This window comes from Pavona decussata, unplaced genomic scaffold, assembly GCF_977016875.1.
Source record: "Pavona decussata unplaced genomic scaffold, jaPavDecu1.1 SCAFFOLD_114, whole genome shotgun sequence".
Lineage (NCBI taxonomy): Eukaryota > Metazoa > Cnidaria > Anthozoa > Scleractinia > Agariciidae > Pavona > Pavona decussata.
Window position 1 is genome coordinate 2795001 of NW_028145528.1, and position 15000 is coordinate 2810000.

A 15000-nucleotide genomic window follows, 5' to 3' on the forward strand; every position below is an offset into this window, starting at 1 on the left:
TATTTCGTCCGAGACACCGGCTGCATGGTACTTATGAGAAGCTTAAGATTACGGTAACTTTTAATAAATGGGGAAAGGGGGCTAGCAAGAAATAAGTGATTTCGATTAAGTGCGCGGTTTGCCGTTCATCCATGTAGCACCTAAGTAGCAGCGATACTACAGCCAGTGAAACGGGCGAGCGCACGCAAAACCTGCCAGATGGGGCTCGCACAATCTCGTACCTCGAGTCTTCCTTCCTTGCTGCGCACGCTTCACAAAACGAGAAACTCTCTTGTTTCCCGACCGCTGGTTAAAGGAAACAAAGACTCTGGGTACGAGATTGGGGCTCGCATATTTCGCTCGCTCTTACAACGTTAACGTAAGGTGTATTTTTCTGTATTTGGCACATCTTGTGGGTATGAGATAAAGTTACAATTTTCCTTATCTTATTTTTGTGAAAGGGACATCATTTCGTTAAAAGTTTGTATGTGAAAGGGGGGTGGGGGGGGGGGGTAATGTTTGAACCTTGGACGGAGTCTCTCTCTCTGAAACTTAATTGAGTATTACCCCTCCTTTTTTGAAACATCCCAACATTTCAGCCAGCCAATCAGTCATACTTTGTTTATCCACGTTAAATAACTTTGCCAAAAACATTCCTTTTTTTCTGTCACGGTGTTTTGTAGAATAAAAAAGATGCAAGCGCTTCACTCAATGACGTTGCTGCTACTCGCTAGTTTGGTGATGAAAGTTGCTTCGACCGCTCCGAGTGGCTCTGAGTTTGTTGCAGCAGTGTACGAGCACGCTTTCACCAGGGCGGAAAATAGAACCAATGTACTCTCACAAAAAGAGGCTGTAGCGATTGTTATGCGCAACATGGATGTGTACGAGACACAGATGAAAATAGCTCAACTGCAGGTATTTTAATCATGATGCCGTTCCTTCCCAATTAATACTTACATCATAAAGATTACTCTTCTCACTCTATCTTTGGGTATTTATTCTTAGAATGTTTCAAAATGTAATGAAATGGATATTTTACACTGTATGCCACCATCCAGTCGACAAACCTGTACTGAATGAGTGATTTGGATCGTGATTACACCAGACAACATGTATCCTGTTTTCGATTCAACACAATCTTCCATGCTGGAAGTCCACATTATTTCTTCTACAAAGGTTATTTTAAATTTCTCATGCCATTTTGCAAGAGCGTCAGTTGAAGAGGGTCCTGACGGGTGGCTGCAAATCCTATTTCACGACCCAAACTTTGCTCAAATCTCATCCTCCAGCCTAAATTTTGATTCAGATCCCATTCCAGTGCCCAGATTTAATGACCCAATCCCATTTCCAGTGGGTCAAATCCCACTTTGCAATCGCATGCAACAAAATATCATGTCAGGATATCAGACGTTCCATCCAACAAACAAAAAGGAGATCTGTTTTATCTGCTGACATTATAGCAACATGAAATCTCGATCTCATAGCATTGGGCTTTGACTGCAGTGATCCACTGCATGTGATTGCGTCTAAAGACCCCTTACATTTCTCTTACATTTCGTTCTGCTGTTTTCAGAATACAAGCATCATCGTGTTTCCAGAATATGGCTTGACTGGGTTTGGTTACACGCGTCAGTCCTTCAGACCCTTCCTAGAAGACATCCCAGACCCAAAAAAGATCAACTGGAATGCGTGCCAAGACCCACAGGCAAATACCACGAGCCCCATCATGTACCGCCTCAGCTGTCTCGCCAAAACTTACGATATGTACCTCGTGGCCAATATGGGAGACATTAAACCATGCAATAAAACCACTGACCAACATTGCCCTGCCGATGGTCGTTACCAGTACAACACAAATGTAGTGTTCGATGATAAAGGAACTCTTGTTGCCCGATATCATAAGCAACATCCTTTTTTGAATGAGATGAAAGTTGTTGATCGTCCGATCACACCTGAATTCATTACCTTTGAGACGCCTTTTGGTAAATTTGGAACATTCATTTGTTTTGATGTCCTTTTTCATGATCCAGCTGTCCCACTGGTGACCAAGTATAAGATTGATCACGTGGTCTTCCCCACTGCCTGGTTCGATGTACTTCCTCTTTTTGCAGCCGTAGGATTTCACGGTTCGTGGGCTCGTGGAATGCAAGTTAATTTTCTTGCCGCAAACTCTCACGTTCCAGCGTACTTAAACACAGGTAGTGGAATCTACAGTCCCCATGGCGCCAAGAACTACTACAGGAGCCTGTCTGCCAATGGGTCTCTCTCCATTGCCAGCCTTTCAAAAAAACCAAAGAGCAGTCCAGCCGAGATGGTTGGGGTAAACAATGAAAACAAACAGCCAGCGACCCCCCATGAAGATTCATTCTACTCCGTCCTGTTTGGTGACCTTTTCATTTTCCAAGAGCTCATCAAGCCAGAGGACACTTTGAATGTGTGTTACATTGGGAGTAGCAGTTGCTGTTCCCTTACGTACAAGATGGCTGAGAAACGCGCAGACGAAATGTACGCTCTAGGAGTCTTTGACGGTCTTCACACCAGAGAGGGACAGTACTATTTGCGAATTTGCACCCTCATTAAATGTCTTGGATTAAACCGCAAGTTGTGCGGCCGACGCACATACAATGCCAGCACGATCTTCGAGTCTTTCATACTCCGAGGCCAACTCAACACGCCATATGTCTATCCGCAGGTAGTGGCTGATGGTGTAACACTGCTACCTGGAGAGTGGAATCACAGCATGCCTGTTACGCATGTGCAAAGCAAGCAGCAACTGACCAAAGGGCTCTTGACCGCAGCACTTTTTGGACGCGTGTATGATCTGGATGAAGAGACTGACCCTGATGTAAAATCATCCGGACCACGTGTGACCACAAGTCATCTTATGCTCGCTACCCTCCTGATGGCAAAGGTTTATGAGTTTTCACTGTTAGGGTGAAACACTGACTGACATTTAATCCCTCTAACTTGCCGCTGAAGTGTTTCTTTTTTTCAATGATAAAATTACTCTGTAGACAAAATGCCCTAGATATGAACAATCACTCAAGATGAAAAGACTCTCTAGCTAGTTTCGCTATCAGCTCTTAAATGAAACTGATAATTAGTGCAAAAAGAAAAGTTTATACCACCACACCTACTCTTAATTAGGGCCAGGGGATCAAGAGGAAAAAATTATAGCCTCCAAAATGTAAACAATACGATACGATACGATGGGATAAAATACAACGCAGTACAATAGATATAAGATGCAATATTAGCAACTATATTTCTCTTCCTCCCCTCCAAACGAAAGGGTTTTTTTTTATTTACATACAATCATTAATTGGATGACAAGTAAATTAAAATCAGAAATATAACATTTAAGTAGTTTGGAAGTGAATTTACATTCATAAATGTAATAAAACGAAATATTATAAATGATTATATAAAACCTCATAATAAATATAGCATGCGAGAATGGTCTGTTGCTTGAATTCGTTCCTTAACACTCGTTTAAAGCCGTTATCTTTTCTTGTTGTGAAGTTGGTCGACTCTTATCTCGTACCCAGATGTTTGTGAGAATATCTGGGTACGAGATTAGATGGACTCAAAAGTGAGTTGCAACAGCACGAACGAACGCTGACCAGTGATGGTCTTAAATCGAGGGAGCGCAAAACCGCCAGTGCGCCTGGTGTTTTGATAATGTATCTCTGAATATTTAATTTGTTTTGATGGTGAGTAGTCTGTGCAAGGCTTCAGACACTGAAACTGCGTCTGTAGGTTCTAACATCTTGTATGATAGCCAGTTGTGTGCTTTAAGAGTCGAAAAGTTGTGAGCAAATTCTCTGACACCGTCAACAAACCGCGAAGCAAAGTTCCAGATCAAAAATGGCATAAATGCAGACTTGTAAGTACACGGAAATGAAACGTTTATGTGGCCATACGGTATGTAAATACAGGTATCGAGGAAAGTCAAAAAAGATCAATGGTGGTTTACTGACTGCTCAAAGAGTTTTACCTCTTAATGTGGCTGACAGAGAATATTATTTGTGGGGTGGCATTTTTAGTGGACCATGCCAAGAAATTAGTCTCACATGAACATTGTGTATGTTCACTGGAGCCTTTACGGTTTGGCGCCAAGATATGCAAAAGAATGTCAGTGTTTCCATGTAAATACAGACTTCTGTTATTCAAGGTTCAATAGGTTTGTAAAACATTCTTCATTGGACGTTGTTGATTCACCATTCTGCAAAGAACATTCTGCAAAGAAAGGTAATTGTAATAATATTTCGCTTTTAAGAGAGAATACCTGTTTTCTAAACTGCAAGCTGTGCGAAGGAGTAGTATCTAAACGGTGTTTCTGTGGAACGATTGACTTCCTGTTTGGCTGTGGGAGTTAAAACACAGGTACGTACATGTATATGTATTTATCTTAAAAACTTGTTTTACGTATTCAAACTTGCTCTTTCCCACTGTCAGTTGGGTCAGTAATACCGATTTGTGTCTTCTTGCTAAAGAAATAAACGGAAAAGTGATCTTACGCCAGTCGGTAGTCGTGCTTACTTTGTAAGCGTCGAATGCAGACTGCGTGAAACTTTATTAAATCGGGGACTGACGGATTTCTTATCCGCTACTCACAGCGAGGCGAAACCTTTAATATGACGACGTAACATGTTCTGGTATAAGATACTCTTTATTGATTTTCAAAGGAGAACAGCAGCTTTAGTTTTCACTCTTATCCGTCGTTGATTGCTTACAGCTCGTGACGCATTTTCGGGATCTGTTTTACAACTTTAACGTCCACAGAGGCGACATCGACGGCTGCGATGTCTCATCCACCGCCAAATAGGGCGCCTACAGATGGTCGTGCTCCTGACACTATTAGAAACGCGCACAACCAGACATTTTAGTGAGAAACATGAAAACAACATTTTGCAGATGTAGTTGTAAGCAAAGATCAGCTGAGATAGCATGTTACAGCATTTTGTCATGAATTCGTTTGGATGTCTTTTATGTATTCGAAATGCTAACAAATACTTATAATCATATTAGAATGATAAAACAAGAACATTTTATATATCATCGCTTTCGGTTTCGATTGCCCCTTGCTGTGGCCAGGAATTTAAGATTGCCCTTCGCTTGCTTCACTGACGAAGCAACCACAAAATTAACATATTTCATCAATTATTTTACGAACGTTTAGACTTCCCCTCAGGGCAAAACACACTTGAGTTTGGCGTGACAGCCTCCATGCATTAAAGAAAAATCAAGCGAACGCGACTGTCGGACGAAATCGTTTTTGAATGTTTTAATGTTTGTTTATTTCACCACACACGTTACAAAAAAAGCAAAACAAGAGTACAAAAAATATATATTACGGAGAAAGTGGTGAGGAAGCCTCGGGAGAAACCATAGGGCTTATAGAATAAGGCTTCCTTTTTAACTGAAACAATTACAATTGGAACTTGTACAATTTATGCACCGTTCATTTTTGTGACTGAACAGTTCACTGCTTACGTGGGATTTGATGCACGAACAGAAACGTCTGAACCACTTTTTGTATCATAATAAATAACACTATCAAAGACCACTGCTTAGCGGCTTTTCCTCAAATGATGACACTTAAGGATTTCTTCTACAAACTCTAATGTTTGTACCACACCTTAAATATCATGATCGCAGCACCACAGGAAAGCACTGCTCAGTAGCTTTCTTGACTTGTATCAGGTCATTACTCAAGGATTTCCCAGACAGACTCAAAAGTTAAAACCACTCAGTGTAACACCGTAGAAAATCCACACATGTTTTAATTTATAGAAGTCCGTAAGGCCCACAACTGTAGTATTTCATTTAAAAAATCGAGAATTCGAGCCACCTCCTGCCTTGTACATAAAATATAACAACCAATAGCTCCTAAGCTATCACTTTAATGATCATACATTAGAACATCACGGCTCCAAATGCTGAAATGTTTGAACCACCTTATTCGTAATGAAAAAAAGTATGTATGTATGTATGTATGTATGTATGTATGTATGTATGTATGTATGTATGTATGTATGTATGTATGTATGTATGTATGTATGTATGTATGTATGTATGTATGTATGTATGTATGTATGTATGTATGTATGTATGTATGTATGTATGTATGTATGTAGGACAATGAACAACACCACAAGAAAGTACTGCATTGTAATTGGCCCATTTGAAGAAATACAAACTGCTGAAGATTTCACCCACTAAAACTAAACTTAAACTAAAGATAAGACTTGAACATGTGATTCCTATCTCTCTAAAGTGATTCCAAAACGTACTGTGATGTTTCACGAGAATAGATTTTCTTACAAAATGTCACACCAGCAATATGGCAACTGTAGAAAGTGACCACTTAATACACTCTGTCTGTAATCAACCAAACTTGTTTTCTTAGGTTAACAAGGAAGCTCGAATAGTTCGTCTCTATGGCAACTGCAGCAGCATCTTCCAAGGAGACAACCAACTATGCTCGGTTGTGTCGTCTGTTGGTGGATGTCGGTACCCAAGCACTGAGAGACCAATTCAATGGCATCCACTCACCATCAAATCTACAAGCTGTCTTGGCCGCAAACAAAGCTTCATTGCTGACGCTGAAAGCAAAGAAGATCATCAACCCAACTCAGTGGGACAAACTCTTTCCTGCAATACCTTCTTCAGTTTCATCAGCTTCTTTTGACATCACTCTGTTAATGGTCCTGTTTCGAAACATATGTGGTCTAGCTGCTCCCGCGTCAGGCTGGGACGCCCTTCCTCCCTCAACAGATATAAGTCCTGAAGCAGACATCGCTCGTGTGAAGTACTACAGAAACACTGTTTATGCTCACGCCGAGCGTGCTTCTGTTGATGAAGCAACGTTCAACAGATATTGGAGTGAGATCCGAGACACTCTGGTGCGGCTGGGAGGAGTTGCCTATAAAGCAGCTGTTGACAATCTTGAAACAGACTGCATGGACCCTGATGTGGAGGAACATTACAAAGAACTTCTTCGTCAATGGAAAAACGACGAAGACAACATAAAAGACGAGTTGAAAGAAATTGGCACTGACATAAAAAACCTCACACAAAAGATTGATGACTTGCTAGAATCCACAGTGTCTTCAAATAAAGAAACACGTGTCGAAGGTGGGTTGTGTTACATTGTCAAGTAAATCCCAGTTGATATCCTAATTTGTACGAACCGTAGTTTATTGTGCAGTATCGAGGGTCTTGCAGGTGATACTTTAAGTTGGGGTGCTTGTGGGATCCTCCCATTTACCATCATCGCTGGGCACAGAGGTTTCCGGTTCTTTGTCAGTGAGACCTTTACATTGCCGGAACCGCACAGCGTAATGTAAAATTGGCGGACGAAACTCGCGAGAAAATTTCAAGTTTATGTCCTCAGGAAATTATTGAAAATACAACTAGACATAAATAGAGCGTCCATCCAGATGTCCACATTACAAAAAAAAAGTGTCCCGTTTGTGCATGATTAAAGCTTTTGGCATCAGCATATAATCCACAAACGTAACAAACTTGGCGCATTCTATAAAACCAAATGACAACAACCACAAGATATGTAGTTCATTTGTCCCGTGTTTAAAGAGTATCGTGAAGGTTACCTGTGTTCAGGAATGACTGTCTGTTCGATTTAGAAATGACACTTCCTTTCTTTTTTTTTTCTTTTTTGACAACAATTTTTATTTGCCTTACATGACAGCACATTTACAGTACTGAACATTACTAACATTTCGTACAATACTCACAATACTAACCACAATAACTATATCTACATCGTTAACAACACTTACTATACTTACAATACTAAAATAACTTACAATGTGCATGCTACATGGAAGAAAAAAAAAGAAAAAAAAGGAAAGAAAAATACACTCATTTGGGTCTAGACAGGAGATAAATTGTAAATAGGTAGAAATAACAATAATAATAATACGGGATGGTGTGATAGGAGTGCGACCGCGTCAGACTGTGCCAGAAATAAATTTTTTTGAGATGAAGGGTTGCCATTTGTTGCTAAAGACAGTGATAGTGTTATTTTTAGTGGATATAAATTGTTCTGTAAGGGCTTTCTCACGTAGTTGTATTTTATAGAGCTTCCTTTCTAACTGCAATGGAAAAGTATGACAAGGGGGGAAGCTAACTGCTCCTCAGCCGACCCCCAACTCTCCTTGCTCTTCCCTGCTTATTCACCCTTTAATGACGTGCTTTATTCTATATAATATATTCTATATACGGTGACCCGAGATTCGTTTCAGACACGATTATGCAGAAACCATTACCCGCTGATAATTTTAAAAGATAAAAAATAAATGTGATTGCGAATAAATGCATCGTGTTAATGATATGGACTACAAATGCAAGGAAACGTTGATGTACTTAATTGTTGATCGCTACTGTGATCAGATCAAACACATACAAGGTTTATGCAATCTACCGGACATTTTTATTAATAACAACCCACCTTCTACTGCAATGAACAAAGAATATCTCACCCATACCGTGCGTGTTAACACAAAGATAATAGACAACGATGATAATTGGAATTTAATACTACTATACAAAGAAGCCTACCATATCAAGCGTTCAGCACCATCTTTGAACAATGGTTTAAAAGCTAGCAGAGAACTATGCCTATTCTCCTGACATTTACGTCTTGTTTTGTATTTTCATGTGCATGAACTGGTTTTCACCTTTTGTAACACCTTAAAGAAAATCGGGCTACCAAGTGCCATGGACAATAGCCATGTGTTGTTGAATATGTGTTCGGATGACAGGAAACTTGTAGTCTCGAGATCTCGAGAGGAGCAAGCAACCCGCCACTCTACAAAATTTGATGACATGGATGACAGAGGAAATGAAATCTCGCTAGCGTGCGAGCAACAGCCCCCCTCCGGACAACAAGCACTACACATCACGCAGTACATTACGTAAACAAAGCAAACGACGAAGGAAAAATAACTCCTAACTGAATAACTAGTGTTGGATGTGCAACAGTATGACCCACTGGCCAGATCAGTGTCAACAATTGTCAGCTCTAAATAAAGATGAGCGTCTTTAATAAAACCATGAAGGATAATCATGCCTGTTTTAGCTACCTCAAAAAGGGCTGGAAGAGATCACAGCGTGTCCAACTGCAGTCGAAGAAAACAATGTACAGAACATGACAACGGTCGCTGCAAGTATTATCATCATCCTCTGTTACATAAAGGCACAGAGAAGAAAGTAAACATTTCGTCAGTCACCGACAGCCAGTATGCCTTGCTTCTTGTTATTTCCGCAGACATCGGTGGACAAGATGGCTTCTGCATGCAAGCGTGGCAACGTACTTCTTGACTCGGGAGCACAAATCAGTTTGATTCGTTTAGACACTGCAGAAAGCCTTGGATTAGAAGGAAAGAATGTTTCAATCACGATAACCAAGATCGGCGGAGAGGAAGAAGAAATGAAGACAAAGGAGTTCAAAGTATGAGTAACCTCTCTGGAAAACAAACGAAGTTTCGTCATAAAGGCTGTCGGAATTCCGCAAATCAGAGATAATATTGCCGGGATCACAAAGGAAGACGTCGCAGAATTTACAGGAGGGAAGACAATGCATTATTTTACCCGTGGAAAACGGACCCTAATCATCTGCCAGACAACAGGCTTCAAGCGATGAAGAAACTAGAAGCAACAGAAACGACGCCGATTATCAAAGAACCCGGAGAACGCTGAGGCATACCACAAGCAAATACAAGAGATGGAAGAAATTAAGTTTTCCAGGAAGCTATCCAAGATGGAATTAACCAAATACAAAGGTCCTGTACATTACATTGCGCATCATGCAGTTCTCTAGCCTCCCACGTTGTCGTCGTTTTGGAACTGAGTAATACGAGTCTCCTAAAAACGACTGCGTGGGAGGCTAGCAGTTCTCAGACCTGACAAGAAAAGCACATCCTTACGAATTGTGCTCAATCCCTCCTCAGTTTACCAAGGCCACAAACTGAACGATTACTGGGTGAAGGCGCACGAAATGTTGAGTAGCCTATTCAGAGTAGTACTTAGTTTAAGAGAAAACCAAGTAACAATCTGAATCAGTGGAGACATCTCCAGGATGTACCATAGAATTCTCATACCACTGCACGATCAGCATGTACACTGGTTCTTGTGGAGAGAAATGCAGACAGATCGCACGCCTGACACCTATGTGAAGACCGTTTTAACGTTCGGCGACAAGCCAGCTCCTGCCATGGCACAGATAGCCTTAAGGAAAACCGCAGAACAAGGAAAAACCCTGAATTCAAGAGCAGCGAAGACGTTGTAGAGCAACAGTTACATGGATGATATCCTGGATTCTGTGCATACTGCATGAAAAGTTAGACAATTGACGAACGGAATAGATAACGTAATGGACAAGGGTGGTTTTAAATCAAGGAATGCTAGTCAAACAAAGATTTGAAGAAAACCAGCGATCAACCAAGCGGCGAAGTCAATGTCTCCAATGGTTCAGTTGAAGACGAAGTTCAAGTTCAAAGTGAAGATTGAAGCCATCATTTGCCTGAACCCAACTAAGGTGACAAAGAGCAGTGTTCTCAGCCAAATAGCTGGAATTGTCGACTCTACTGGATTCGCTTCATCTTCCCTGATACGAGCGGACTGGATTTCAAGAACTATGGCAGCAGGGATTTGAATGGGATGAAGACCTTCCGTCGGTAGTTCAACAGTGATGGTGCATCGTCAAGGAAATAAAAGATTTCAAAGAAACCTATCCCCTCAGCACCCAGTAGAATCAGCTCAGACAACACTTTGTATTTTTGCAGACGCACTTCCTCTTCACTGACAGTGCTATAGCATGGATACGCAGCAAAGTAAGACGCCACAAATCATTCGTCTCCAACAGAATAGGAGAAATTGAGAGCAAAAGCGACCCAGCACAGTGGAAGCATATTCCAAGCGAACACAATGTAGCAGATGATGTTTCACCTGGCATAACAGTATCAGAATTATCAGGCAGATGGCATAACGATGACCCCTGCCAAGAGAACAGTTGCCACAAGATGAACCAGAACCAAATCAAGAAGTTGAAAGGTAATGTAGAAACGCAAAAGAAGTAGGAGCAGTTTCAGTTACGCCAAGTGTCATAAACTTTAAAACATACTCCAGCTGGAAGAAGCTTGTGCGTGTAATGGCATGGGTGCTCAAGCTGAAGCAAACGTTATTCGCTAAAAGGAATAAAGAAGACGAGAAGTTTCAAGCCAATCAGTGTCCCCTTACAGCTCACGAACTAGAAGAAAGCAGAAAATATCTGAACAAAGAAGCACAGAAGAACCTGCACAGCCGTCTCCGGAACGATTAATTAAAGATGTCGAGTCCATACGTAGACGATAAAGGCATAATCCGATTCGGAGGACGCGTAGACAAGCCAGTCGTGTCTTACGAAACGAAGCATCCCGCCTTATTACCACATGGCAGGTGGAGCAACCACAGCAGCTTAAGTAAGATTGAAGTACTGGATCTTACGAGTTCATGACCTGGCAAAAACGATCAAATTTAAGTGCGTTATCTGTAGAGAAATGAAAGCAGAGACAGAGACGCAGATAATGGCCAATGCACCTCAACACAGGACAACACCAGGCAGCCCGCCATTTCAATACACTTCGTGTGATTACTTCGGTCCTCTGACAGTGAAATTGGAAGAAACAGAACATCAAAGCACTGTGGGATAATCTTTACTTGCCTTAATACTAGAGCAGTTCATCTGGAAATGGCTACTGGCCTTTCTACAATGAAATTCATACCAGCGCTTTACAGATTCTTTTCCATCAGAGGTTACCCCGCCATGATACTAAGCGACAATGAATCGCAGATGGTAGACGCCTAAAAGGAACTCCGCAAGATGGTTGAAGGCTAGAATATTGAGAATCTTCGTGAGTTCTGTGCTAAAAAAGGCATGGAATGGAAATTCATAACCCCAGCAGCACCACACCAGAATGGATGTGCTGAAGCACTAGTGGAAAGCTGCAAGATCGCTCTTAAGAAAGCAATACGAGATCACAACCACACGCCATTAGAATTTTACACTTGTCTATTATAGGGCGCGAATATAGTCAATCAACCTCCGATCGGTCGAGTCCCAAACGATCCCGAGGATGGAGCTTATTTGTGTCCCAATGACACGTTATTGGGCAGAGCCTCCCCTCGAGTTTCACAGGGACCCTTTTGTGAGACAAGAAACTCAAGGAGAAGAGTTGAGTTCATTCAGAAGATAGTGGACTCCTTCTGGAGACGATGGACCAGAAACGTATTCTCGTTACCGGTACCACGTAAGAAGTGGAACACAAGCAAACGAAACGTTCGCGTAGATGACTTTGGCCATGGTGTTACACCAGAATGCAGTTAGAGGAAAATGGGTCTTTGGAAGAGTACTGGAAGTATACCCTGGGCAAGACGGCAGAGTAAGGAACGTAAAGGTGATGACAGCTACAGGAGACTACTCAAGGCCGATCACCAAGATTGCAGTGATTGAACTAGCCGAAGGCTCTGACTAAGCAATGAAAATGAAGAACAGTTTTCTTTATCGGGGCTGAGGAAATGTTACCGCGACAAACATTAATAATTAATAGTGATTTCAAAATAGTTGTTGATACTTTGATTGACACTTTTATCGACTTAAAACAAGCAGTTTAGATTCTCAGTTGAGCACATGTTTTCGGGAAAGGAACTCAGATTATCAGTTCTCCGCAGTATTTTCAGTATTCAGCTAACCAGTTTCATTTCAGTTAATCAATTGCAAGTCTTTTTATGTCGATCAGTTTCCATTTAAGTCGTTTTACTGTTGAAAATACTAGAAAATCGTAGTAAGTAATCTTATTACAGTCGTGTTTCTTTCAGATCGAATAACTATTATCAATAAAACCCTAATTATACTGTTTACTGGTTTTCTAATAACATTGCCGATTGTGTCGATTCTCCGACGGGCCAAAAACAAAACATTATTATTATGAAACCTTGAAGCAAACATTAGAAAATGGCGCCGAGATCGGGAAAACGCGTCCAAGCAAGTCAGACCAAGTCACGATTACTTCCTCATTGGTTAAGAAAATGGCGCAAGTGTGTGTTTGTTTGTGTACTACTCTTTAAGGCAATCACGTCACATACCATAATGAATGGGGACATGGGGATTAATCCCATTTCCCAGTCCAAAGGTTACTCACAATTCCAGCTTATAGCCCAGATTTTGCTTCAGATGCGGTTCTCAGTCCTCAAATTTAATGATCAAATCCCATTCCCAGTATATCAAATCTCATTTTTTAGAGGAAAAGGGAACTCCCAGTCCTCATTTTACCCTGCCAGGCCCCCTTTAGTATTAACATGACTTTACTTACCCATTAATACTCGATCTTCTCAAGGTAAAATCTTCAACCCAGAGATGTTGGTCGATAGCTCTTTGGTGTGCCGAGAGAAACATCACGAGAGTGAACTTCTTTCGTCGTTCTGTGAACAGTGTGGGCAGACACGTCATAGTCATCACACCAAAGTAGATATCCACCAAGCCGCCAAGGAATGCAAAGTTAATATAAAGGATATTGCACAAGAGCTGAAGAAAGGGGTTGCTGATTTCCAGATACAAGTGGAAAAGTCTAAAGAAAGGACGAGAAAAAGCAGAGAGGAAATTGCTGCAGCTCGAAACAAAGCATTAACATCTCTTGAAGAACTAATTCGAGTTTTGAAGGAGCATGAAACAACCACGATGAGCAAGTTAGATGTTATTGAGCAAACAGAATTAAGAGGTCACGCAACACAGTTGGACCACTTTCAGACTTCCATCAACCAGTTACAAAAATGCATTCAGTGTTGTGAGGCAATTTTACAAAGAAACAAAAGCATCGAAATTCTGCAAGCCCATCAGACTCTCGTCGAACGCTGTAGAGGGCTTTTAAACGCGGAGAAACTGAACATTAGTAAGCCATTACACATAGCAGTGCACGCCAGGTACGAGATCAATGACGAGCTTGTTGAGACTCTGAGATCCACTGTTCCAGGTAGACTTGTTGTTAGTAACACGGATCATTTACACTCAGTAGCAGCAGGAAAAGGCTTGAAAGAAGCACACATTGGAAACGAAGCCCAGTTTCTTATCACAACAAAGGATTCCAACGAAACGCAGTGTTATGATGAAGATGATCAGGTTATTGTAAAAGTTGAGACACCATCAGGAGAGAAACTAAACCATAAAATCACAAACCGTAAAGATGGTGAATACAGCGTCACCTACACACCAGATTGTGTTGGACAACATGACGTGGCGATTGAAGTGAACCGTCGGCTACTGCCTTGTAGTCCATGGCGTGTTCATGTGACTCCGCATTGCTATAGGTTTGCGTTCTCGTTTGGGTCATACGGAGAAGCAGAAGGTCAGTTTCGTTATCCCTATGACATTGCAATAGATAACAGAACAGGGAACATTGCAGTAGCTGATAATGATAACAATAGGGTACAGCTATTTAGTTCAGAAGGGAAACATTTGAACACAATGGGCGCTAAACAGCTGATGGAACCCACTTCAGTGGCATTCACCACATCTAGTCAAGTTGTAGCCATTGCTTCGGATAGCATCTTTTGGTTCAATAAAAGTGGTGAGTTAGTTAAAAACTTTGTCAGCAAACACCTGAAGGATCCATTCCGCTTGGCTATTGCACAGGATGGACGCATAGTGGTGTGTGACTGGGGCGACAACACAGTCAAGGTCCTGTCCCCTGACGGTACACAGTTGTTACTCACCATCAGTGATCCAGACCGTGGGTGTCCATGGTTCTCTATTTGTCATCAGGACCTGTTTGTTGTTTGCTATCGATGGTCACACAATGTGAAAGTATTCAGCAAGGATGGAGCGTTTCTGCATAGTATCGGTGCTCGCGGATCTGATGCCGGTCAACTGAAGTATCCTGCCGGTCTCACAGAAGACGGCTTTTCAAATCTGGTTGTGTGTGACACTGATAACAAAAGGCTTCAAATTTTCTCGTTTGAGGG

The 15000-nt window shown here is 41.5% G+C and overlaps 2 protein-coding genes and 1 pseudogene across 2 annotated transcripts in view; all 3 read left to right on the plus strand.

Moving 5' to 3' along the window:
- LOC146470203 (pantetheinase-like) overlaps positions 1 to 3436 on the plus strand; it is a 5197-nt gene extending 1761 nt beyond the window's left edge. The window contains exons 2-3 of the mRNA XM_085122276.1: positions 663 to 894; positions 1553 to 3436. Coding sequence (XP_084978402.1) covers positions 673 to 894; positions 1553 to 2917 — 1587 coding nt within the window. The 5' untranslated portion in view covers positions 663 to 672 and the 3' untranslated portion in view covers positions 2918 to 3436. The remainder of the gene's footprint in view (positions 1 to 662; positions 895 to 1552) is intronic.
- Positions 3437 to 3585: 149 nt separating this feature from the next.
- The window catches only part of LOC146470204 (uncharacterized), a 55143-nt gene continuing 43728 nt past the window's right edge, over positions 3586 to 15000 (plus strand). Inside the window, exons 1-3 of the mRNA XM_085121918.1 lie at positions 3586 to 4365; positions 6392 to 7119; positions 13380 to 15000. The exon at positions 13380 to 15000 is cut by the window's right edge and continues 123 nt beyond it. Coding sequence (XP_084978044.1) covers positions 6423 to 7119; positions 13380 to 15000 — 2318 coding nt within the window. The 5' untranslated portion in view covers positions 3586 to 4365; positions 6392 to 6422. The remainder of the gene's footprint in view (positions 4366 to 6391; positions 7120 to 13379) is intronic.
- LOC146470205 (uncharacterized) lies at positions 11082 to 12561 on the plus strand (annotated as a pseudogene).